Raw genomic sequence first — 23544 nt, 5'->3', positions numbered from 1 at the left:
GAGAAAGGAAGCCTGCACCACCCCCCCGCGATGTCAGCATGAAGACACGTAGAGTGTCCTCAGTGAAGGTTCCTATTCAACAGGAGAGTAAAGGAACCTGTGAAGATGTCAGGAAAACGCCACAAACATGCGCACACTAACCCTAATTCGAGCCAAATCTTCAGAACCGGAGAAGGTTTCAGTGTCAGAATCCAGAGTGGCCAGTAAACCTGCCAAACCTTCCAGTGTTCCCATACCAATAGTGACACACAAGCTTGTTCTCCCACCTATTCCACAGAGGAAAAAACAAGATGGCCAGGTATCTGTGGTCCAGGGCAAGGCTGCGCCCACTAAACCCAGGAAAAGTTCACCAATGAACAGGGAGGTGATGCCAGACGAGACCAGCAGCAGGCCTCCAGTACGCAAAGCACGGGGGCCACTAAAGGCAAAGGCAAAAGCAGTACCAAAAACAGCTCCTGTACCTGGACCAGAGAGCACTAAAGAACCAGGACCAGAGAGGCCCAGAGAGACCACACCTGCCCCACCTACTGATCCGAAGCCAGAGAAGAAGAGGATATGTCCTGACACGGCACCAGAGAAAACCAGAGCAATTCTGCGGCCACTGAGGGCAAGGGTAAAGCCGGTGGAAAACAGGACTGCAGAGGGTATTCAGGGTACAGCCTTCGGTAGACCAGGCTCTAGTACTTTTACTAACACTTACCCTCATTTGGCGCATGTGGTCCATATAATAAGATATAGACGGATGCAGATTAGATCCTCTCCTCAGGGTCACAGTGGTCCCTCATTAAGTTAACCACACCACTATTAAATATAAAGAGGTTTCCCAAATAGAGTAATTCCACTAGTGACCCCATGGTGATTTTGAAATGCTTGAAATTCAGCCCCGACCTAATTTCTGTCATGCTGCCCACCAGGTACCCATCAGCCTTGGAAGGGGGTCCCCTCTTGTGTGATCCTTCTCAAGGTTTCTTCCCCCTCTACCTGTTAAAGGGTTTTGGAGGGAGTTTTTCCTTGCCCACTTGAGGGGGGGGGCCTTATCATGTGGGTTTAATGTAACATAATTAAATGTTAAATTCGAGGTGGTCAAGGGCATAAGTTAGGGTTAAGGTTGTGTACACACACACATATACATACATACATATATTCATGAGTATACAAATACACATACATCATATGGGTTAAATTTGTTAAATGTGTTAGATGAGTCTGGTCGAGTTGGCGAAAGTTTGGTTTCACAAGGTGATGGTGGGGGATGCATATACATATATATGCTATATAAAACTGTTAAAATCAATAAAATACCTTAAATAGATTCCACAGTTGTGATATTTTATTATTACTGAGAACAAACCTTAAAACAATGTGAACTCTCACCTGTAAGTCATAGGTCTTTGCCAGCAGCAAGATGGCAATTGATGTAGATTCATTATTTATGAGTTATTTGTTTCTATAGGCGGATGGTTCTGCCCAATTTACTGACTGAGAAAAAGACACTTCCCGTCTAAACTTGATTTAATTTAAATAACTGGCTAAGAAGTTAAATTGTCCCACAAAAAAGAAAAGATTAAAGTCAAAAAATGAATACAGATTTGCGTGGGAGAACAGTTCTTCTTTCTAACCCCATTAATCATATTAATCTTATTAATACCTGGTAAAGACACTGAATAAAGCACGTTAAAAATCAGTATTTCTCTCATGCTGTTCCGCGGACACAGGACATGTGGATGGGCCGTGAGTCAAACTACCGCAGTTTGCTCGGCTTGTTTTGACAACTTAAGATCCAGACATTCAGGAGGATTTTAACGGGAGCTGAATTATCCACAGAGGTCTCCTCCTCCCGAAAACAAACTTACACGGTAATTAAAAGTGGTAAAAACACTGAATGAAACAGTTTCATGTTAAATATCAGTGTTTCTCTGACGGACATCGGATGTCCGGATGGGCTGCTGATAACGTTTTCTCAGCTTGTTTCTCTGATAATTTAAGATACAGACGTTCAGGAGATTTTTTTGGAGCCAGATTATCAGCAGGGGACTCCTCTGCCCCAAAACAAATTTACACATGGATTAAAACCGGTAAAAACACTGAATAAAGCAGTTTTATGTAAAAAAATCAGTGTTGTGCAGGTGTACTCTTTGGAAGAGGGGGTATGACACCATTGAGAAGTGACAAAATGAAATGGACCGTTACCTTGATTAAAATCACGGATTTCTCTGGGTTTGAAAATTGTTGGAAATATTTGGGATATTGTAAGTACACAACTGAACAAAATATATAAAATAGGTCTAGTTGTGGAATAGTTCCATATTATCCCAGACAGCAGACCAACACTGAATCAGTGTTGATTGATCAACGAAACTATCATTGAATCAATGTTGAAATTTAACTCTAACTCAAAGTAAATAAAACATCCTTCAATCAGACATTAATTAACATGCAATTTTATTTATTTGTGCCCCACATCCTGTTTGAACAGGAAATAACATCACATTCAGGAAAGCAAGAGGCTCTCAAAATGTCATTTCATTCATTCAAAATGTATAGAGCTTAAAATCTTAAAATACAACTTATATGATAAGTTAGATGACAAAATGACTTAAACAATTAGATGGGAATGTTAATTCTGAATTTATTAAAGCAGAATCCGCATGATGCACTAAAGTTTGAATGTCATAAATTCTTGCGAAAATGAAGTGCGTGGACACAGCTTTTTTTGCAGCTGTTATTTCCAAGAGAAAAGCCTGGAAAATCATAACATATGCAAAAAGCAAGAGAAGTAAATGCAAATGGAAGCTTGCCAATATTTAGAGCTTAAAATACAATTTATGTATTACAGATTATGATAAATTGGGTGACACACTGACTTAAAACATTCCTATCTATCAGCACAATGCCCTTAACAGTGCACAAAAATTGAAAAGTCATAAATTCATATGAAGTTTAAGTGCAGAGACACCTTTTTTCTACAGCTCTATTTGCCAGGAGAAGAATACTATGACAACATATACAAAATGCAAACTCACCCACAAAGACAGAAACACCACAGTACTACAGACTCAGATATTACCATAGTTCAACACTGTTCAGGACTTGATACTTTCCAAGGACTGAGGATACTCTCCTGAGGCCAAAGGGTGGCCTTAACCCTCATTAAATGTCCCCAAGCTGTTCAGAGGCATAACAAAGCCATTTTTTGCACTGTCACAGCAAAGACAAACTCTGAGGCCTCCTTTTTCTCTGCATTCACTTTTGTAATGCATCTATAGAATAAAAAAACAGGAAATTGCACAGTGTGTATGGGGTGTGTCAGTTGCAGAGAATTATTAGTGCTGAATTCACATGCCTGAATATCTGTTGTAATATTCTGATTATACTGAAAGAAAATTCTATCAGGATTTGAGTTTTTTTTCTCATTTCATGCATTTATTTACATTACTAGATTGCTCTGATCACATTATATTTGCAAAACATAAATATATTGAATATTACAAGGTATTCCCACTAAAACATATGAAATACGTGGCTTATTTTCTATTTAATTACAGTCTAAAGCTGGCAAAGTGTCTTGCTTTGGTTTGTCTGTTGGCATGACCAAGTTATGATAGACAGAAGGTGGGTCCATAATATTTGGAAATGTGACCAATTATGTGTAATTAATTTGCCACAAAATCAAGTACTAGTGTAACTTGAAATTTGATAAAATGTTTATTTTGAAGTTAAATTCAAATTTAAGACTATTTGACTTGATATAGACATTTTCCTTTTAAAGACCTGCAGACACACTGGTGGACTGAATGGAAAAGCAAGGTAAAATCCAACTTGGTTCCATGTCTCTAGCTACTACAGTCCTTTAAATATGGTACTTGGTATGGGGCCCAAACAGTGATCCATTGGCGCTAGAGGGAAGGTCACAGGGTCACCAACATTGACAGGATTCACCCTGTAGGCAACATTAATGTTTACACAACATTTCATTGCAATCCACCAAATAGATTTTGAGATATATCAGTCTGGACCTTACTGCTGACAAACAGACTGACGTGCAGGGTTCCAAGCAGACCAAAAACTTTTGCAAATAAAATTTATGGGATGGAAGATATTTTAAGAAAAAGAAAAAACTGAAATCATACCATAATTGCCCTTTTTCTCCATTCTCCACTGACAGTGAATGCAGTTTTTTGTTTATGCGTATCTTTCAGTTTCTTCCCTGCACAGTTCATCTGAGAGGCCAGCTGATACTAAGGGGCATATTGGCATAGAACATGAATAGGTTACAAAAAATGCCATGCAGGTACATGGGAACATATTTTTCATATTCAACATATCCAAAACAATATTTGTTTAATATGTGGTGAATGAAAAACTTGCTTTTCTTAAAAAACTTTAGATTTAAATTACCATCACACATCTGCCATCTTCACTCTGACGATCCGCTCAGCTTCTTCCAACTTGGTCTTTCAGAGAAGCTGGCACTGCCTGGCTCTTTTACCTCAACAAAAGATGTGTTTTATCATTTAAGTGAATTAGTAAAACCCCTGTCACCCCCACCTATATTGATATGGTCATTCACATACAATTTCTCAAGTGAGTGGCTTGCCATTTGTGGAGTTTCCAGCATTCTTACATAAAATGTAGCACTTTACATCTTGGTAAAGGAGCTCAAAACTAGCAGGGCTTGCAGTGACTGAATGGATAGCAATCTCTAAATTTTTACACACAGACCATGTGCACTATGTAAATTTTTTTTAAATTTTTTTTTTACTAAGACTATTTTTTGGCATTTCTGATTTATTTGATATTGATAGTGAAGAGAGACAGGAAAGGCAGAGGAGAGAGAAGGGATGACATGCAGCAAAGGGCCTGGGCTGTATTTGAACCCAGGCCGCTGTGGTAAGGACTCAGCCTTTATACATGGTATGCATGCTCTACAAGGTGAGCTACCGGGCACCCCCACTACCTAAAGTGAGAGAGCCAAACCACAGCCACTGACTACAGTGGGATGAAAAAGAGCATATCAGTCTTTTAAGCATCAGGGGCCAGATTTAAAATATATAGAGGTAAATGGACTATTACTATGATTGTTACTCAGCCCAGTGTTTAAAATGAAAACATTATGAGCAGACATGCAGTCAATGGCTGTGAAATATAACATTTTCTATAGATTTCCACTAGCATAAAGTCATTGTGGTGTTGATTGGTTGCATTACCAGAGCAACTGGTTCCATATTTTTTGTGCTTTGTTAAAGTTCATTGTCAAGTTCATTGTTTTAGATGTCTGTGGTAAGAGCCCTACCAGCAGGTAAAAGTTGATGAAAACAGAGCTCAAGGTGATGCATATCTTTCTCCTGGCTGAGGGCAGCTGCCACATCAGGAGAATGAAGAAGGCCATGTTGGGCACCAGCAGCAGAGGGTCCCGGAACTTAGTTATCAAAGGCAAAAAACACAATACATGTGATAATTACGATTGATTACTTTAGTCAATGCAGCAGTTTGTATCTAGCCTGTTTACTGGAGCCTACAACTTCCTAGAGGTCAAGCAAAAGTGCAGTAGAACAGATAGCTGTGGCCTCTGACTGTGGCAAATATCAGTGACAAAGTGACAATAACCATTTGTTATCTCTCTATATAAAGCAAGGAATCTCTGTCTGTATGTATGTATGTGGGTTTGTCTATCACGTATCTCGAGAACCGTTCATCCGATCGACTTCATACCTAGCAGGTGGATTGCTGGGTAAACGATGAAGTGCAATGTTGATGTGTGAAATTGTCTGGATGAGCAGATCTCGAGAAACATATACCAAACACCTCATAAATAACGTTGATTTGCTTCTTCTTCTACCCATGGGGTCAACAAACTTAAATACTGACAGCGCCAGTCTGTATGTTGAGTTATGTATGTTCACGACATAGTGCAGGATGTCTCAGGAACCTTTTGAACAGACACTACAGTTCATCTGATCAACTCCAGCTCAACTCAAAATTGTACACGTGTGAAGAGTTTGGTAAATTAGTAACAATTACCAAATTATAACATCTACCAATAGCCTGCATACGAGGTGTTTAGGGAACATGAGTAAATTATAGTGTTTACTGATAGACTGCATGTGAGGCTTTTAGAGAATATGGGTAAATTATAGGCTGTGTTCGAAATCGCATACTAACGTACTACTCATACTAAGTATGACGTCAAATTGAGTATGTAGTGCGTTCCAACTGCATAGTAAATGGATTTTGTGTACGCGAGAAATACCCGGATGTATACTACATTAGCAAGAATTTCTGAGTATGCGGTGTGAGCTTACTGGACACACTCAACTGCCCCACAATGCATTGCGTCTCTTCAGACTGCGCAATGGAGGAGATGAGCCAGGCTAAAAGCTGTTGTAATTTTCGCTGTAGGACTGTTAATATGTCACTTCATTAAGTTTTAATATTTTTTCAGGCGAGAAAGTAACCATTTAGATTCACAATATGGGGTCAAGTTATCCAAATAACGCCTGTTCGTAAATTTGCTCCAATGTTTTCGGAGATGTGAGGAGCCGCTGGCCGGGATCAGCTGGTCATCTCAGCTGCTAGCAGCCTGACTCCTGAGATGATCAGACGGTCAACGTCCATCGTCATCTTGGGGAGAACATGATCCATGAACTGATCGTTGCAGCTCTTTGTTATATGATATAACTCCTTTTGGGAGATAAATGTTAGTCTCACAGATGAAATCTAACAATTATGACTGCCACATTAGTTTGTCTGAATGTAAAGTGAAACTTCATGTTTTTACTGGACAGAACAACAGCGCTGCCTCTGGGGCTCTATATGTACACATATCACCACATTTACATACATATAAATGGATTAAAATGAACAAATCAGTCTGTATTAAATTTCATTTTATTTTATTAAGCGTCCCCTGGTCCTCAAAAGTTTGTACTCCTGAGTCAAACTTGCCAACTCCTCAACCCAGCTACCCGTCTTTCTGTCCTTGATCTATGATCTATGATGATCGGTGAGTGCAAGGCGCTGACTACAAGGCGGCGCCATCTTTCTCTGTCTGACCAAGACCCCACCGTACTTCCGCCATTCGGTTCTCGTGTGACGTGACTTCCTCCCATAGTCACGTCCGCGCCGCAGACCGACAACGTCATCACGTCGGGCCCTGTCGCCATCTTGTCGCACACACACACACACACACACACACACGCACGCATTCCCCTGCATGTGTTCAACCCTGTACATAGCTGGTGTTTGTTTGGTAGAATTAGATTTTAGAATAGTTGTTTATTGAATGAAGCATTTGTTAACTTTGTTAATTTTGCTAAGTTTAATAAACACTGTTATATCTTTAAAAAGAAGTTCTTTTGTCATTATTGTGTGTAACATGTTGTGAAAAGTGGCTGATTGAAGGAGTCAGAGCTCGAATTCACCCTTCTTTATTCAAGCTTGAATGTTGATCTCTTATATATTAACATTCTAGGTGAACTCCCATTTATGAGACTACCTTGTTGGTCCTGGTTTCCGGGTGGTACCCCGTATTTGTTAATTCATATTAATAATTCTATTAATTGTTATAATTAGTTAATGCAAATAATCAACTGTGTTCCTCACAGATCCAACAGTTGGTGCCCGAATTATTGATTAAGGTTAACAATATCTTGATAATTTCATAATTCTTCATAATTCATAATTATCTATGATAATGATCTATGATGATTTAATTGTGATTAAAAGATAGTATCTGTTTTATGTTTTGGCAGGAATACCCCTCTGCTAGCTCAATGTGGTTGTAACATTGGAATTAACTGCTGCATCAACAGTATGTTGAAATTGGGCGATTGAGCTTGATTTCTGTATTGGAGATAGGGTCGAGTCACCAAGGCATTGGATTTATACACTAGAAGACTTTGAAAAGACTTTTAAAAGACTTAAGTCTGACACCCTCTCACATCTAAAAACAATGTGTCATAAGTCACTAAGTTTACTTACAGACTAAGATTTTGCAAAGACTGGGGATCTTGCAGGGCCACTATTTGCAAGACTACAACTAAATTCATTTTGAGATTATTTCCCGTCCTGCTCCTGGTGAAATTTACAAACAGAAGCTGCCCTCGTGTGTGCAGTGGTTTGTTCTGAAAAACCAGCCAAAAACAAAATGTAAATTAATTAATTCAGTTATTACTGAACAACAACCACTGTGAAGAGAAACAACAGACACTACACACTGATTGTTCCTGTTATTAAGTCATTTTCATTTAACAACTCTTTTTTTACAAATAATATTTTAAGGGGTTAACATTTCTTAGATCATTTCAGCTAAGACAATCACATTTCAAAAGGTGTCGCCTTGTACTTGAAAAATGCCTTAAATTTCCAGGTTTTCCAGGATGCGTGGGAAAACTAGGTATTTTTGCAACATTAAAACAGCTACACAGTTTATACAGCTGCCCACAGAAACCACATTCAACCATTAACTATCTGGACACAGCACTTTCAGCTGCTGGATGTTGGAGTATTTCTGTTTGAAAACCCTGCAAACTCCATGAAATACAGTAGAAACAGCAGCAGCCTGGATAATTATACAAAGGCAGAAAGCGGCAGGTTTAACTCCTCCAACTAGACTGAAATCATGTGTGAAAAAGCAGTAAATACACTGCAGACACACAGCAGCTGAAAGAAAAGGGGAGGAGGGATATTATGAGCTTTAAAGTTTCATCGGGATCATCAATATCATGTTTACAATTAGCTGATAATCATCCTGATCAGCCACCATCAGTAATCAATACAAAAACACATTATTAGACTGTAAACCATTAGGGATGTTCTTAATTATTTTATTATTATTTATTTAATTTCGACTGACTAATACTATCAGTTAAACAGTTAAAGTTGGAGTGCAGGAGTGCATTTTTGTCTCCCACTTCTGGCAGTGATTGTCTGCCACAGGCATGCAGCTCACTCTTAGGAAGGTCTGAATCTTAAGTTATCAGAGAAACAAGCTGAGTAAACGTTAGCAGCAGCTCAGCCAACAGCCCCTACTGGGCGTCCAGCGCCAGCCCAACAGCATCAGAAAAATAATGATTTTTTACATGAAACAGTTTTATTCAGTGTTTTCACCTGCTTTAATCACCGGGTCTATTTCTTCCGGAGAGGAGGAGACCTCTGTAGAACATTTGGCTCGTGGTAAAAACCTGCTGAACGTCTGGATCTGAAATTGTTAGAGAAACAAGTTAAGCAAACATTAGCAGCAGCTCAGCTAGCAGCCTCTACTGGGCATCCTGTGCCTACTGAACAGCGTCAGAGAAATGCTGATTTTTAACGTGAAACTGCTTTATTCAGTGTTTTCACCTGTTTGAAACATTGGGTCCATTTATTTTGGAGAGGAGGAGACCTCTGCAGATAATTCGGCTCCCGGTCAAAACATCCTGAACGATGAACACTGAAGTAACCCTAACCTGAAGAAACTGGTTGTATAACAAGACAACAACTCCCATGATCCCATGCTACTTCACACTGTCATCACACTCCGTCTTTTGTTATTGTATTAACTGAGAGACCACTAGCAGCTGAAATTACATATTGTGCATTTAAGCTAAGTTACTGGAGGAGTCTATAAGAGCAAGTAACGTTAAACGTTAGCCTAACCTTACTCTGCCCTGGAAGCAACATGAGGAGAACTGCACTGAGTTGCACCAGCTGTGCTTAAGTTCAAACGTAGCCTCGTTTGAACGTAAGTTCTTACTTAGGCCGGAGTTTACGTGCTACTAACATTTCAAGGGTTGCACCAGCTGAAATAGTTACAACATAGGCATAAGTATAACTTAAATATTACACCTAGCCCTTAGTAGGTGTAAAGTCCTCCGTATAGTAGCAGTTGGCACTGTTAGCATGGTGCATGTTCTCCATGATAGATTACATCCGTTGGACATTTATGATGACCTTGATTTATACTCGTGCTTTAGTTTTCCATGAGCGGAGATACAACAGATTACCGACCTCCTAGCAGCAGACCTGCAACATGACACGGACAGAAACGGTGCCCTCAGTCCTTCCCTACAAGTGTGTCTGGCTCTAAGATATTTTGCCACAGGATCATTTCAAAACTTGGTTGGTGATTCAAGTGCATAAATCTACTGTATGTAGAGCAATAAGATCAGTCGCACTATTGTTGTGTCAGCGCTTTAACGACTACGTTAAGTTTCCAACTCAGCCTGAGCAACAGAATATGACGCATGAGAAGCTCTACCAGATAGCTGGTTTCCCCGACCTACTTGGCTGTGTAGATGGCACACACATCAGGATCAAGAGACCCAAAATCTTTGAAATATGAAACTGCATAAACAAATAACACTCAATAATTTAAAAATCAAAATGAAATAATAAATATAATTAATAAATTAATTTATAATTAATTATTTTAATTAATTTAATAACTGTTAGTAATAACAGAATTAGTAATAACAGTAGTAGTAATAACAGAATTAGTAACAATAGAATTAGTAAGATTTGGCCGAATTATAAGATTTGTTCATTTTTTTTACTGTCTAAAAATAATGTGACTGACAGAGGAAAGTTATTGTGTGCTGGTAAGTGTGATGGTGTATCCTTGTGCTTTTATATCTTCTTGTAATTTAAATAGTTCTAGGTTTAATTTGATCTTTTCAAGCTCAATTTTTTCTGTTTCTGCTTTGATCCTTTGATCTTGTGTGTTTCCTGTTGGAGCTTCTCAATTTCAGCAGTAAACAGGCGACATCTTAATGTGTTGACATGATCCTCTTCTGTACTCGGAGTAGGAAGCCTCCTGTTGCCTTTAGCTGCTGGACTGATCCTCAGGGGACTGTGTAGGCTGACTGTCCACATCCAATCCAGTGAAGGTGGGCTCTGGAGGTTGGAGGGATGGTGGCAGACATGCTTCTGCAGGTGGGGGCAGAGGTTGTTCAGGAGTATGAAGGAGGGGTGGTGCTGCTGGTGGGAGAGATGCTTCCAAAACAGGCGCTGGAGCTTCTTCTGCTGTGCCACTCTCAATCCCAAATGAAATTCCAATTACTGAGGGGGAGTCCTCTCCAACAATGTCCAAAACCAGTGAAGAGTATGTCTGGCTTTAGTCTACCTCCTGTTGGGACGTGTCTTGGAAAGTCCTCAACTGCCTGCATTTTAAGGTCACTCCTCTTCTTCCTCACTTCTTTCACATCCCTGTGCTCCACTCCCTTTACACTGATGGCGCCTGTGATATCCTCCCATATTTGTTGTTTTTTTTTATTGGTGACAAAGTTATTACATTTAGATTCCAGTGATTCTTTGCTTTGTTTATATTTTGTGAGACAGATGGCCAAATCCCTGAAACAGTACACAAACTAATGTCAACATAGTAATTTATTACACTATGTTATAGGACTAGCACTTGAAAGATTAACGTTAGACACTGACGTTATAGTGTTGGCAAGCAAATATATAGCGTTAAACAACTTTCTAATTAACAACTACTAATTTATAACAGTTTTTGCTAGTGTGGGCTATCATTATGTGTGTTACAACGTTACAATTTCATCTCAAACAGTGTACCGTTATGTTACCCTATGCTGCAGTTGAAGGTTTCACCACTCGATGTCACCATTGTTATTTTTCACTAGCTGTAGACCAAGGTTGTAAGTGAGGTAACACCTTATCATAATGTTTTGCCCGAGTTAAATCACCTTTTTTGTTGCTATTTGGTGATTACCGTTTTTTAGCTTTTTTTTTAGCTGTTAATGTCAGCCGTTTAATGTCTAATGTCTTGGCAATTGTGTAGCAAAGTGTTAAAAGACAAATGGGCACGAGCTTGTTTTTGCACACACTTAATGAGCGTGACAGGTTTTAACATATAAAAATAATGTTACATTAAAAACAACAATAAATACAGTGATTGGCAACTCAAGTACTTTATTTTCTGAGACGATCGTAATGTGGTAAATTACAAAGCAATGATAATGAAAAATGCTCACCACAGATGTAATGTGACAAAGTTACAGTCTATGAACCTAACGAATAGCAATATCATTATTATTTGGTTAGTGTTAATGAAATATGAAAGCTCTTAACCCAGATTGTCAGCCCAACTGTCATCATGTTTATGTACTTTGACAACACGGTAATAAACACTGAGTCAAGGATGGTGCTTTTCCCTGATTGGTCACAGAAAGTGAAAACGTCATTTTCTGCAACAATATTTCAATTAGTGTGGACTTTATGCCAGTGTAGATAAGATGAACACTACGTCTGCGTGGTGCAACTAAACATCGACACGGATTTGATATCAAACTAACTAGTTTCAACGTATCATTTAGTGTGGACTTTACACCCTATCTTAAGAGAGAACTTACGCACAGCTGGTGCAACAGGCCGCTGGATTTTTAACATTAACAATAGTGGAAACACTGACAGGGTTTTTCACAAGTAACTCAGCATTTAAAACTAAGGAATAGTTGCAGAGGTCAGCCACCCAATAAAACCATAGCTATATTCCCGCTCAAAAAAATAGCTATAGCTGAATAGGTAAAAGCTAGCATGCAACTCTCACTATGCTAAGTGCTCATTCAAATTTCTTGCTGAAATAATAATTAAAAAGGCCTATTAGCTGTTTCTGCACCCACCTCCTATAAATGGTTAGCATTGCCCTCAAAAACCTAAATATAATTTATGATCAACAAACCATAGCAAATAGGAAATTAATGCTAACCCTGCTAACTATGTGTTAGCGATACCCTGCTAATGCTAACGCAACATCATCAGTAGGACATAACCTAACTTCAGCTATGCAACACAACATCCATTAACTGTGATGAGCTAAGTATGCTAGTAAATGAGCCAGCAAGAAAACTATTCTTCTTCTTTTTCTGTAAGATAACATGGCAATTGGCAAAAAAATATTGTTGGGACTACATGTGGACCACAGTTTACCACATGTTTCAAGACTCCAAGAAACCTGAGCCCTGGGGGGTTCGCACCCAAAGTGTGAAGCTCCACCCATGGATCCAGGTTATCAAAACTAGAGATTCCCCTCTTATCACTTTTTTTTTTTCTCCACGAGCTGCAGCAGGAGCAGCTCCTTGCTCTCTTTCACACCATCTCTGCTCTCTTGTGTGGCCTGCTCACAGCAGACACACACAGTCTTCTTTACGGCAGAAGACGCGAGAGCCTGCCTAAGACTCAGAAACTAAGTTTCCTTGTGCCAGCAGCTAATACACAAGTCTGCTGGCCAGTTTAACAAGTACAGGAGCCGCGAAATGGAGTTAGCTTGCCGCTAACTCTACACCAAGGAGTGACCTGGGCCCTCTGCACGACTGGAGTGCTGTCTGCCCAGCAACGCCTGCATCTTTCAGCTTCAGAGCCAAAGCCTTCTCAGCCTGACTCACCCACGGATTCACCGGCTACAAAGCAGAACGCCACAAAGCATCTCTTCCTTCATGGACTGGTAACAACTGGGCATAGCCTAGCAACACAGTGAAGCATAGTACGGCTAAGCAAGAATGTTTAACTCAAACAATGTACTGTACGTGTATTGATTTGGTTAAGGTTATACATTGAACTGTTGTTGTGATGTCCTTGTTGCCTATAGTCAGGTTACTGCATAGCCACACCGCTAGGTTAATGTTAGCATGCTTAACACATGTTACATCCAGTAACTAGGCCTTGCATGCAACTAACCTTGTTTTAACCTGGCACCTTTAGCATACACCAATTGGCCTTGAATAGAGAACCACACAGTTAAGAGGTTAAAACCTAGTTTGGCAAACTTTGGTTCAGGCAGCACATGTGGTTCAAGACACCACATGGTCTGGCCTTTTATCCCTGTAGTTCCCTTTATCAGCCAAAGTGTCGGCATGCCATGTGCTCAGTCACCAGGTGACTGCAGCCATCTTGCTATTGTCTTCCCTACACACACACACACACACACACACACACACACACACTCACACATTCACACTTGTATATAGATACACTTAGCTAGATTAGTATTGTGTGTTGCTTTTACCCTTTTGTTAAATAAATGCTTTTGGATATACCTGTTGTCTGTTTTAATGTTGCACAAGAATGAGTTTTGCCAACCTCTGCTCTGTAAAGAACTCCAAATCCTTTAACCTTTACTAGCTATTGATATGGTGATTTTGTTTATAGTTATTCAAGTAATTATTAATTAAAGTCCCAAATTCATAGATTAGTACACTTTGAGACTGAATTGGCTATCTTTTTCCCTGAGTCCAGGGTGGTGCCCCGTTATTATTAATTCTTATTAATAATTTTATTGATTTTAATAATTAACAATTATCTTTGATAATCATTAATTATTGCTGATAGCCAAACTTGTAGCCACGGCCCAACAATATTCAAAATGTACTATATATGGATTTTGTGTTCTCCTCCAAAACCCCTCAGTCAATGTATCTTCCTCTCTATCCTGTCTTCCTTTGCCAAAGACACTTAACTACAGCTCAGATAAATGGGAAATCTGAGACACACTTACCAAAAAATAGGAGTTCCAGAACTGTTGTTTTTTGTTTAGGTTTTTTAAAAAACAAGTTAAAAAAGTTTCGTAAAAAAATTTCCCAGTTCCCATTTGTTATGAAAGCAGCATAAGGTCAAGTGAGGAAAAGGGAGAGGACTCTTTTTAAAAAATGCACAAATCATTGTTAGTTGCCATTCAGTTTACCTCATGCTTTTCCCCCCTATATGTCCATGAGAAGGCAGTGTTTTAGAACATACAGTACTGTGAAAAAGTTTTAGACACCCTAGATGTTTAGATTCTTAACCATTATGCAATACCATCAGGGAGGTGTCTGATCGGTCCCAAATTTATTCATGACATGGCAATGGCCCCAAGCATACAGCTAGAGTCATAAAGAACTATTTTCAGCAACAAGAAGAATGATGAGTCCTGCAACAGATGATATGGTACGGCCCCCACAGAGCCCTGATCTCAACATCATGGAGTCAATCTGGGATTACATGAAGAAGCACCTGAGATGGCCTAAATAATAAATCCACAGAAGAACATTCTTTCTCCAGGATGGTTACAACAACTTACTTGCAAATTACCATGAAAAACTGTGATAAAGTGTACCGAGGAGAACTGCTGCCGTTTTAAAGGCAAAGCTGCTCACAGCAAATTGATTTCATTTAGGTTTCTGCTGTTTACTCAATGTTGCAAGAAGTTAATTGATGAATTAAAAAAAATTATAGCAATATTTCTGTAAGCATTCTCACTTTACTTTTAGCTTTTGCACAGTACTGTATGTCGTTAATATGAAAAGAGGGCTGAAATGTAATGACTTATTAATACCTTAAAGGAAATAGAAGAGATACTTCTGATACAAATAAACAATGGTATAACAAATAATAATAAATACATAAAAACTATTGATTAAATAATTACACAGGTGCTCTGCTAAAAGGTGTAGCAGCAAAAATAATTATTTATAGTAATCATAATAATAATGATAACACTCGGCAGCCCCACCCCTACATTTGGGGCATATTCTATTGCATAGAAGCCAAAATGTGTCTGTTGGGGGGTTATGAGGTCACAAAATTAACAGGGTTCATCCTCTGAGTAGCATGAATGTGCTTGCCAAATTTCACGGAAATGCAGCCAATAGTTTTTGAGATATGTTGCCTTGAAATGTTGAACAAAGGTTGGACCAAAGGATAGACCGACATGGCAATCCTCAGCCCCACTTGCCAGTGGGGAATTATCAACACTGATTCAATGTCTGTCTTGAAAAAAGCAAGGAATCATCAACATTGACTCAATATTACTTAGCCTGGAATATTCAACCTCAACACTGTGATGGAATTTCAATGTTGAATCAATGTCACCTTGGTATAACTTTAAGGTGGCTAAAAAGTGTAATACAGTCAATGATGTAAACATTCTAAAAAATTCAGTAACCTATGACTCAATAAATAGAACTCAGAACACAAATGATGTCAGAGCCTTCTATGACCTAACAAAGGCTTTCTGCTGGAGGGGGTACAAGCCAGTAAAGCTTAGTTCACATTTAAGAGTCTAACATTACTGTAGGAAAGAGTACTTTCGAAGAGACGTGAAGATGACTTCCCACAATTTGTGCCCGTACGGACTGAAGAGCTTGTTGGAGTGTATTACCAGAGCAGCACTGCTATCTCAACCTGGTGATAATCCCGACTTTTTATTTGAGTATTTATCAGAGCTGATCAACTTCAGAAGATGTCACCCTGAGGATGATCCCAAGATTGTTTCCTTCAACTACCAAGAGATGTGGGGTAAGCTACTGTTCAAAAATATATAATATAATCCTTATTTATTTCATAATTTGTAATAATTAATTACACAGCAAGCTAACCTGATCAAGGACTTTTTCATAGATTAGTCAAGTAATGTTAGCTTAAGGTTTAGATGCAGCCAATCAGCCAAATACTTCACCCATTGCAACACAGTAATTTTTGAAGTGGTGAATAAAATTAATATTCTTGCAATATTTATAACAAACAATCAGATACTTACATTTAAGTTTTGTTTAACTTATATGTGGGCCAGTTTAGAATCTTGTTAGTGAGGGTTTATACATTTTGTAGTCGTAGTCATGACAACATTTAAACTGCTACATTTGTTGTTTACACATAAAATTTCAGACTCCGTTCACACAAAACAACCTGCTTCAACTTTCAAACATATCAAAAACACTTTATCAATTTTAATCCAAGGCTAGTTAAAGTATTGGCACAAACTGAATGGATTTAGATCAGAATTAAAGGCAGAATTAAGACATCACTGCAAATAATATATAATAAAAAAAGATCATTGAATTCTATCTTTTGTGGCACACAATCTCATGTCATTTTGTAAATTGCCCTTTCCAGAGAACAAGTTCCTGGGAACGAAAAAAGCGTCAAAGACTCCAATCACCGCGTCTGCAGCAGCACTACAAGTTCCATCGCAGGCCCAGGTAGAGGAGACTTTGAAGGAGCTGTACTTGGATTTGGCATCTTCTACTGATGGAAACGTTGTAAAACAACCTCAAAAGGAGAGAATGCCAACCAACAAAACTTCAGGAAAGGACAAGAAGCCCTCTGCATCTCCCATGTATCCCACACCGACACCACCTCCCCGTATGGGAAGACAACATGGGAAGAATGTACCACCACCTTTCCTTGTTGTAAAGGGAGAAAGGAAGCCTGCACCACCTCCCCGCAATGTCAGCATGAAGACACGTAGAGTGTCCTCAGTGAAGGTTCCTATTCAACAGGAGAGTAAAGGAACCTGTGAAGATGTCAGGAAAACGCCACAAACACGCCGGCGCACACTAACACCAATTCCAGCCAAATCTTCAGAACCGGAGAAGGTTTCAGTGTCAGTATCCAGAGTGGCCAGTAAACCTGCCAAACCTTCCAGTGTTCCCATACCAATAGTGACACACAAGCTTGTTCTCCCACCTATTAAACAGAGGAAAAAACAAGATGGCCAGGTATCTGTGGTCCAGGGCAAGGCTGCGCCCACTAAACCCAGGAAAAGTTCACCAATGAACAGGGAGGTGATGCCAGACGAGACCAGCAGCAGGCCTCCAGTACGCAAAGCACGGGGGCCACTAAAGGCAAAGGCAAAAGCAGTACCAAAAACAGCTCCTGTACCTGGACCAGAGAGCACTAAAGAACCAGGACCAGAGAGGCCCAGAAAGACCACACCTGCCCCACCTACTGATCTGGAGCCAGAGAAGAAGAGGATACGTCCTGACACGGCACCAGAGAAAACCAGAGCACCAAGAATTCTGCGGCCACTGAGGGCAAGGGTAAAGCCGGTGGAAAACAGGACTGTAGAGGGTATTCAGGGTACAGCCTTCGGTAGACCAGGCTCTAGTACTTTTACTAACACTCACCCTCATTTGGCGCATGTGGTCCATATAATAAGATATAGACGGATGCAGATTAGATCCTCTTCTCAGGGTCACAGTGGTCCCTCATTAAGTTAACCACACCACTATTAAATATAAGGAGGTTTCCCAAATAGAGTAATTCCACTAGTGCCCCCATAGTGAGAGTCTAACATTACTGTAGGAAAGAGTACTTTCGAAGAGACGTAAAGATGACTTCCCACAATTTGTGCCCTTACGGACTGAAGAGCTTGTTGGAGTGTATTACCAGAGCAGCACTGCTATCTCAACCTGGTGATAATCCCGACTTTTTATTTGAGTATTTATCAGAGCTGATCAACTTCAGAAGATGTCACCCTGAGGATGATCCCAAGATTGTTTCCTTCAACTACTAAGAGATGTGGGGTAAGCTACTGTTCAAAAATATATAATATAATCCTTATTTATTTCATAATTTGTAATAATTAATTACACAGCAAGCTAACCTGATCAAGGACTTTTTCATAGATTAGTCAAGTAATGTTAGCTTAAGGTTTAGATGCAGCCAATCAGCCAAATACTTCACCCATTGCAACACAGTAATTTTTGAAGTGGTGAATAAAATTAATATTCTTGCAATATTTATAACAAACAATCAGATACTTACATTTAAGTTTTGTTTAACTTATGTGTGGGCCAGTTTAGAATCTTGTTAGTGAGGGTTTATACATTTTGTAGTTGTAATCATGACAACATTTAAACTGCTACATTTGTTGTTTACACATAAAATTTCAGACTCCGTTCACACAAAACAACCTGCTTCAACTTTCAAACATATCAAAAACACTTTATCAATTTTAATCCAAGGCTAGTTAAAGTATTGGCACAAACTGAATGGATTTAAATCAGAATTAAAGGCAGAATTAAGACATCACTGCAAATAATATATAATAAAAAAAGATCATTGAATTCTATCTCTTGTGGCATACAATCTCATGTCATTTTGTAAATTGCCCTTTCCAGAGAACAAGTTCCTGGGAGCGAAAAAAGCGCCAAAGACTCCAATCACCGCGTCTGCAGCAGCACCACAAGTTCCATCGCAGGCCCAGGTAGAGGAGACTTTGAAGGAGCTGTACTTGGATTTGGCATCTTCTACTGATGGAAACGTTGTAAAACAACCTCAAAAGGAGAGAATGCCAACCATCAAAACTTCAGGAAGAACAAGAAGCCCTCTGCATCTCCCATGTATCCCACACCAACACCACCTCCCCGTGTGGGAAGACAACATGGGAAGAATGTACCACCACCTTTCCTTGTTGTAAAAGGAGAAGGGAAGCCTGCACCACCCCCCCGCGATGTCAGCATGAAGACACGTAGAGTGTCCTCAGTGAAGGTTCCTATTCAACAGGAGAGTAAAGGAACCTGTGAAGATGTCAGGAAAACGCCACAAACACGCCGGCGCACACTAACACCAATTCGAGCCAAATCTTCAGAACCGGAGAAGGTTTCAGTCTCAGAATCCAGAGTGGCCAGTAAACCTGCCAAACCTTCCAGTGTTCCCATACCAATAGTGACACACAAGCTTGTTCTCCCACCTATTCCACAGAGGAAAAAACAAGATGGCCAGGTATCTGTGGTCCAGGGCAAGGCTGCACCCACTAAACCCAGGAAAAGTTCACCAATGAACAAGGAGGTGATGCCAGACGAGACCAGCAGCAGGCCTCCAGTACGCAAAGCACGGGGGCCACTAAAGGCAAAGGCAAAAGCAGTACCAAAAACAGCTCCTGTACCTGGACCAGAGAGCATGAAAGAACCAGGACCAGAGAGGCCCAGAGAGACCACACCTGCCCCACCTACTGATCCGAAGCCAGAGAAGAAGAGGATACGTCCTGACACGGCACCAGAGAAAACCAGAGCACCGAGAATTCTGCGGCCACTGAGGGCAAGGGTAAAGCCGGTGGAAAACAGGACTATAGAGGGTATTCAGGGTACAGCCTTCGGTAGACCAGGCTCTAGTTCTTTTACTAACACTTACCCTCATTTGGCGCATGTGGTCCATATAATAAGATATAGACGGATGCAGATTAGATCCTCTTCTCAGGGTCACAGTGGTCCCTCATTAAGTTAACCACACCACTATTAAATATAAGGAGGTTTCCCAAATAGAGTAATTCCACTAGTGACCCCATGGTGATTTTGAAATGCTTAAAATTCAGCCCTGACCTAATTGCTGTCATGCTGCCCACCAGGTACCCATCAGCCTTGGAAGGGGGTCCCCTCTTGTGTGATCCTTCTCAAGGTTTCTTCCCCCTCTACCTGTTAAAGGGTTTTGGGGGGAGTTTTTCCTTGCCCACTTGAGGGGGGGCGGGGGCCTTATCATGTGGGTTTAATGTAACATAATTAAATGTTAAATTCGTGGTGGTCAAGGGCGTAAGTTAGGGTTAGGGTTGTGTACATACACACACATATACATACATACATATATTCATGAGTATACAAATACACATACATCATATGGGTTAAATTTGTTAAATGTGTTAGATGAGTCTGGTCGAGTTGGCGAAAGTTTGGTTTCACAAGGTGATGGTGGGGGATGCATATACATATATATGCTATATAAAACTGTTAAAATCAATAAAATACCTTAAATAGATTCCACAGTTGTGATATTTTATTCTTACTGAGAAAAAACCTTAAAACAATGTGAACTCTCACCTGTAAGTCATAGCTCTTTGCCAGCAGCAAGATGGCAATTTGATGTAGATTCATTATTTATGAATTATTTGTTTCTATGTGAAAGACTTATCTATTCTGTCCAATTTACTGACTGAGAAATTATTATTATTATTATTATTATTATTATTATTATTATTATTATTATTATTATTATTATTATTACTTTACATACAAGGTGAACATGAATTGTTATTGTGGGGCATCGGTTATCATCTAACCATACACTCTAATGAATAAAGGCACAACAATAATAATAAAACAAAACCTTATTTGCGAATTGTCCTCAAATACGATTTTGAGGTACATGTATTTCCATTTTGTGGTAGTTTATACTTCTTCACTACAATTCAGAGGGAAATATTGTGCTTTTTACTCCATTATATTTATCTGTTACTTTACAGATTAAGAGTTTACATTTAAAAAAAAAACTCTTATAAAATACAAGCAACTGTTAAAGATTAAAGAAGTGGTTTTCTGTTTTTTTGGGATTAGGACCCACATTTCACATGTCTCTGAGTTGTTAGCATTTTCACCAAAGAGACATTTCTCCTCTAAACTTCTCAGATGGTTTCATTTAAATAACTGGCTAAGAGGTTAAACCGTCCCACAAAAAAGCAGAGATTAAAGTCAAAAAATGAATACAGATTTGCGTGGGAGAACTGTTCTTCTTTCTAACCCCATTAATCATATTACGACCCCTCAGAATAGCTTTTTCAATATGGTGGATGTCCTTGTTCCTTTTGAGACTATACTGATCCTTTAGACTTTTGTGCATATGTATGCATATCAAACCTGAGCCACTGTACTGCATTTACAAATATGTATTCTTGTATTTAATGTATGCCTTTAGGCAACAAGAGAACTCCTGATTAAAAGACTAACTTCAGCCATGTCATGAGTTGTTGGAATAGGAATAGATGAGCAGCCCCAGGTTATTTGTATTTGTTGTGTGTGTGTGTGTGTGTGTGTGTGTGTGTGTGTGTGTGTGTGTGTGTGTGTGTGTGGCAGCTCCCTCACTGTAAAAGCCACAAGACCAATACACTACACAAACCTGAAAAACTCATTGTGCACCATGCTCTGATGATCTTGTCTGTCACACCATTCACACCCACTCATTTCCACACCTTCAGTCTCTCTCTGTAATGATCCATCTGTTTATGTCTTCTTTTTCAGTCATAGAGGTTAACCTTTGCTTTGTACACACACACCGCATCTCGGTGTTCACACGTGATTAACCATTGAACGTGAGTTAGATATGACTCAGTCTGACATGAATGTCAAGTGTGTGTGTACACAGCATGGAGCCCCCTCTCACAAACTCTCACACAGACACAAACACACACTCACCTTATTGTCTCTTTGCTCCATAACTATGGTACAGTACATACAGTAGGAGCAGCACTGATCTTAATCTTTGCTGCAATGTTATATCCCAATGGCGATCCTTAAGGTCATGGAGATAATTAAGACTTCATTTAATCTTATCTAATCTAATCTAACATAATATAATATGACATAATATAATCACACACACAGCAGAGCAGTGACATAAGCATGGCTTTCTAATTTCACTGCAAATGCAATAGAAATTGTATTTAGATAGGACATTAATGGATTTCAGCACAGACGTGTAAACACACTATGGTTTGGAAACTTTTTCCCACATGGGGAAGACAGACTGTAATCTCTTTTTGATGTATTTGTGCTTGCGTTTATCCTTATCCAGACAGAATCTTAATGCAACTTTTGTAAGTACTGGGATTTTGATGTGAAGTTAAGATTAGACCATAGCTGTGTTTATGATTTTAGTCCTTCTTTTAGGATCATAAGGCAAAAAAAGGAAGCTAGAGCCTGCAAGTTCATGAAATAGACTTTAATATAATATCAGCCATAACTAAACATTGTCCAGACAAGCTGCCTTCCCATGATTGATTTTATGTGTAGTGGGATGGAGAATGTGTTGTCTTCTACAAACTTCCTCATATAATTTGACACTGGTTAAAATGTCGTATGGAAAGGTGAGTGTAGGAGCACTGCAATACTAATCTAATAGTAATCGAATAAGCAGGTATTTTACATGAGCTGTTAAACATAAAAATGCTTACTCTTGCAGCACTCATGTAGAAACAACTTTCAAAGCATACAAAACAGTATGACAGCAGTTTTCTGTGCATTCTGTGTTTATTTACTTTTTACAGCCTGGTAACCTGTCGAGACACTAATAGTTGCATTTATCTTCTGTGTATTAAACTGGAGCATTGGTAATCTGATGATCCATCTACCTTTTGGTTTCAGAATTAATCATACCTCATTTAGTATATTGATGTGTTAAGTCATTAAACATCATCTCCTGTTTACAAAAAACAAAAAACGCTCTTACCCTGATTTTAAGAAGCCTGAATATGCTGGACTGAACTTGACAAATGGAAAAATATTAAGATATAATATGATTATAAATTAATGAGGATGATCTACATATTGTGAGTGAAAGCCTCGTTGCTCTCACCTCCGAAGAGTAAATCCAGGAGACAGTGTTCAAATGCAGCAGTGTGCAGGCAGCTACAAACCAAAGCAAATTTATTCTCCGCTGTTGCCAATGCTCAATCAGAAATGACACAGATCCATGGTGATGTCAAGGAGTCAAAGAGATGCCTGTGCAGCCAGCAGACAGTGTTCATAAACCTTTTTAACCTTATAATCATGCATACAGGGATATAAATAATGCTGTTGCTTGTTGTTCCATGTAAACATCACAAATATTGTCAAAAACAGAATATGAGTCATAACTGGGAGTGCATATGAACAAAGTCTTTGTCTGGATTAATTTGTGGTGCGTGTGTACACATTCCTGATGAATATCATGAGAGGTCAGTAAACAATGTGAGACATTTTGAAGGCATAATTATAGACAATAAAATGATGTGCAGCTCAGCATTAGACCCTCTCAGACTCTCAT

General features: G+C 39.3%; 1 protein-coding gene and 2 long non-coding RNA genes across 3 annotated transcripts; 2 read left to right on the top strand and 1 right to left on the bottom strand.

Annotated features, from left to right (window-relative positions):
• Nucleotides 1-3686: 3686 nt before the first annotated feature.
• Nucleotides 3687-5480, bottom strand: LOC122971787. Its single transcript, XR_006399568.1, has 3 exons — nucleotides 5294-5480; nucleotides 4131-4489; nucleotides 3687-3940 (listed from the first exon to the last, which is right to left on the bottom strand). It is a non-coding gene; the product is annotated as an uncharacterized LOC122971787 (long non-coding RNA).
• Nucleotides 5481-10466: 4986 nt separating this feature from the next.
• On the top strand, nucleotides 10467-11889 carry LOC122971846. The gene is made up of 2 exons (XR_006399576.1): nucleotides 10467-10577; nucleotides 10785-11889. It is a non-coding gene; the product is annotated as an uncharacterized LOC122971846 (long non-coding RNA).
• Nucleotides 11890-17199: 5310 nt separating this feature from the next.
• Nucleotides 17200-19499, top strand: LOC122971698 (proteoglycan 4-like). Its single transcript, XM_044338469.1, has 2 exons — nucleotides 17200-18278; nucleotides 18876-19499. The coding sequence occupies exon 1, from the start codon at nucleotides 17208-17210 to the stop codon at nucleotides 17970-17972; it is 765 nt and encodes a 254-aa protein (XP_044194404.1). The 5' UTR covers nucleotides 17200-17207; the 3' UTR covers nucleotides 17973-18278; nucleotides 18876-19499.
• The last annotated feature ends 4045 nt before the right edge of the window (nucleotides 19500-23544 follow it).

The sequence above is a fragment of the Thunnus albacares genome, chromosome 1 (genome assembly GCF_914725855.1).
Source record: "Thunnus albacares chromosome 1, fThuAlb1.1, whole genome shotgun sequence".
In the NCBI taxonomy this organism is placed as follows: domain Eukaryota; kingdom Metazoa; phylum Chordata; class Actinopteri; order Scombriformes; family Scombridae; genus Thunnus; species Thunnus albacares.
Note: the sequence above shows the minus strand (reverse complement) of the source record. Positions and strands in the feature narration are given on the sequence as shown.

Bases quoted from the DNA above. Each gene is read 5' to 3' on its own strand.
- LOC122971698 (XM_044338469.1), top strand. From the start codon at position 17,208: ATGAAGACACGTAGAGTGTCCTCAGTGAAGGTTCCTATTCAACAGGAG.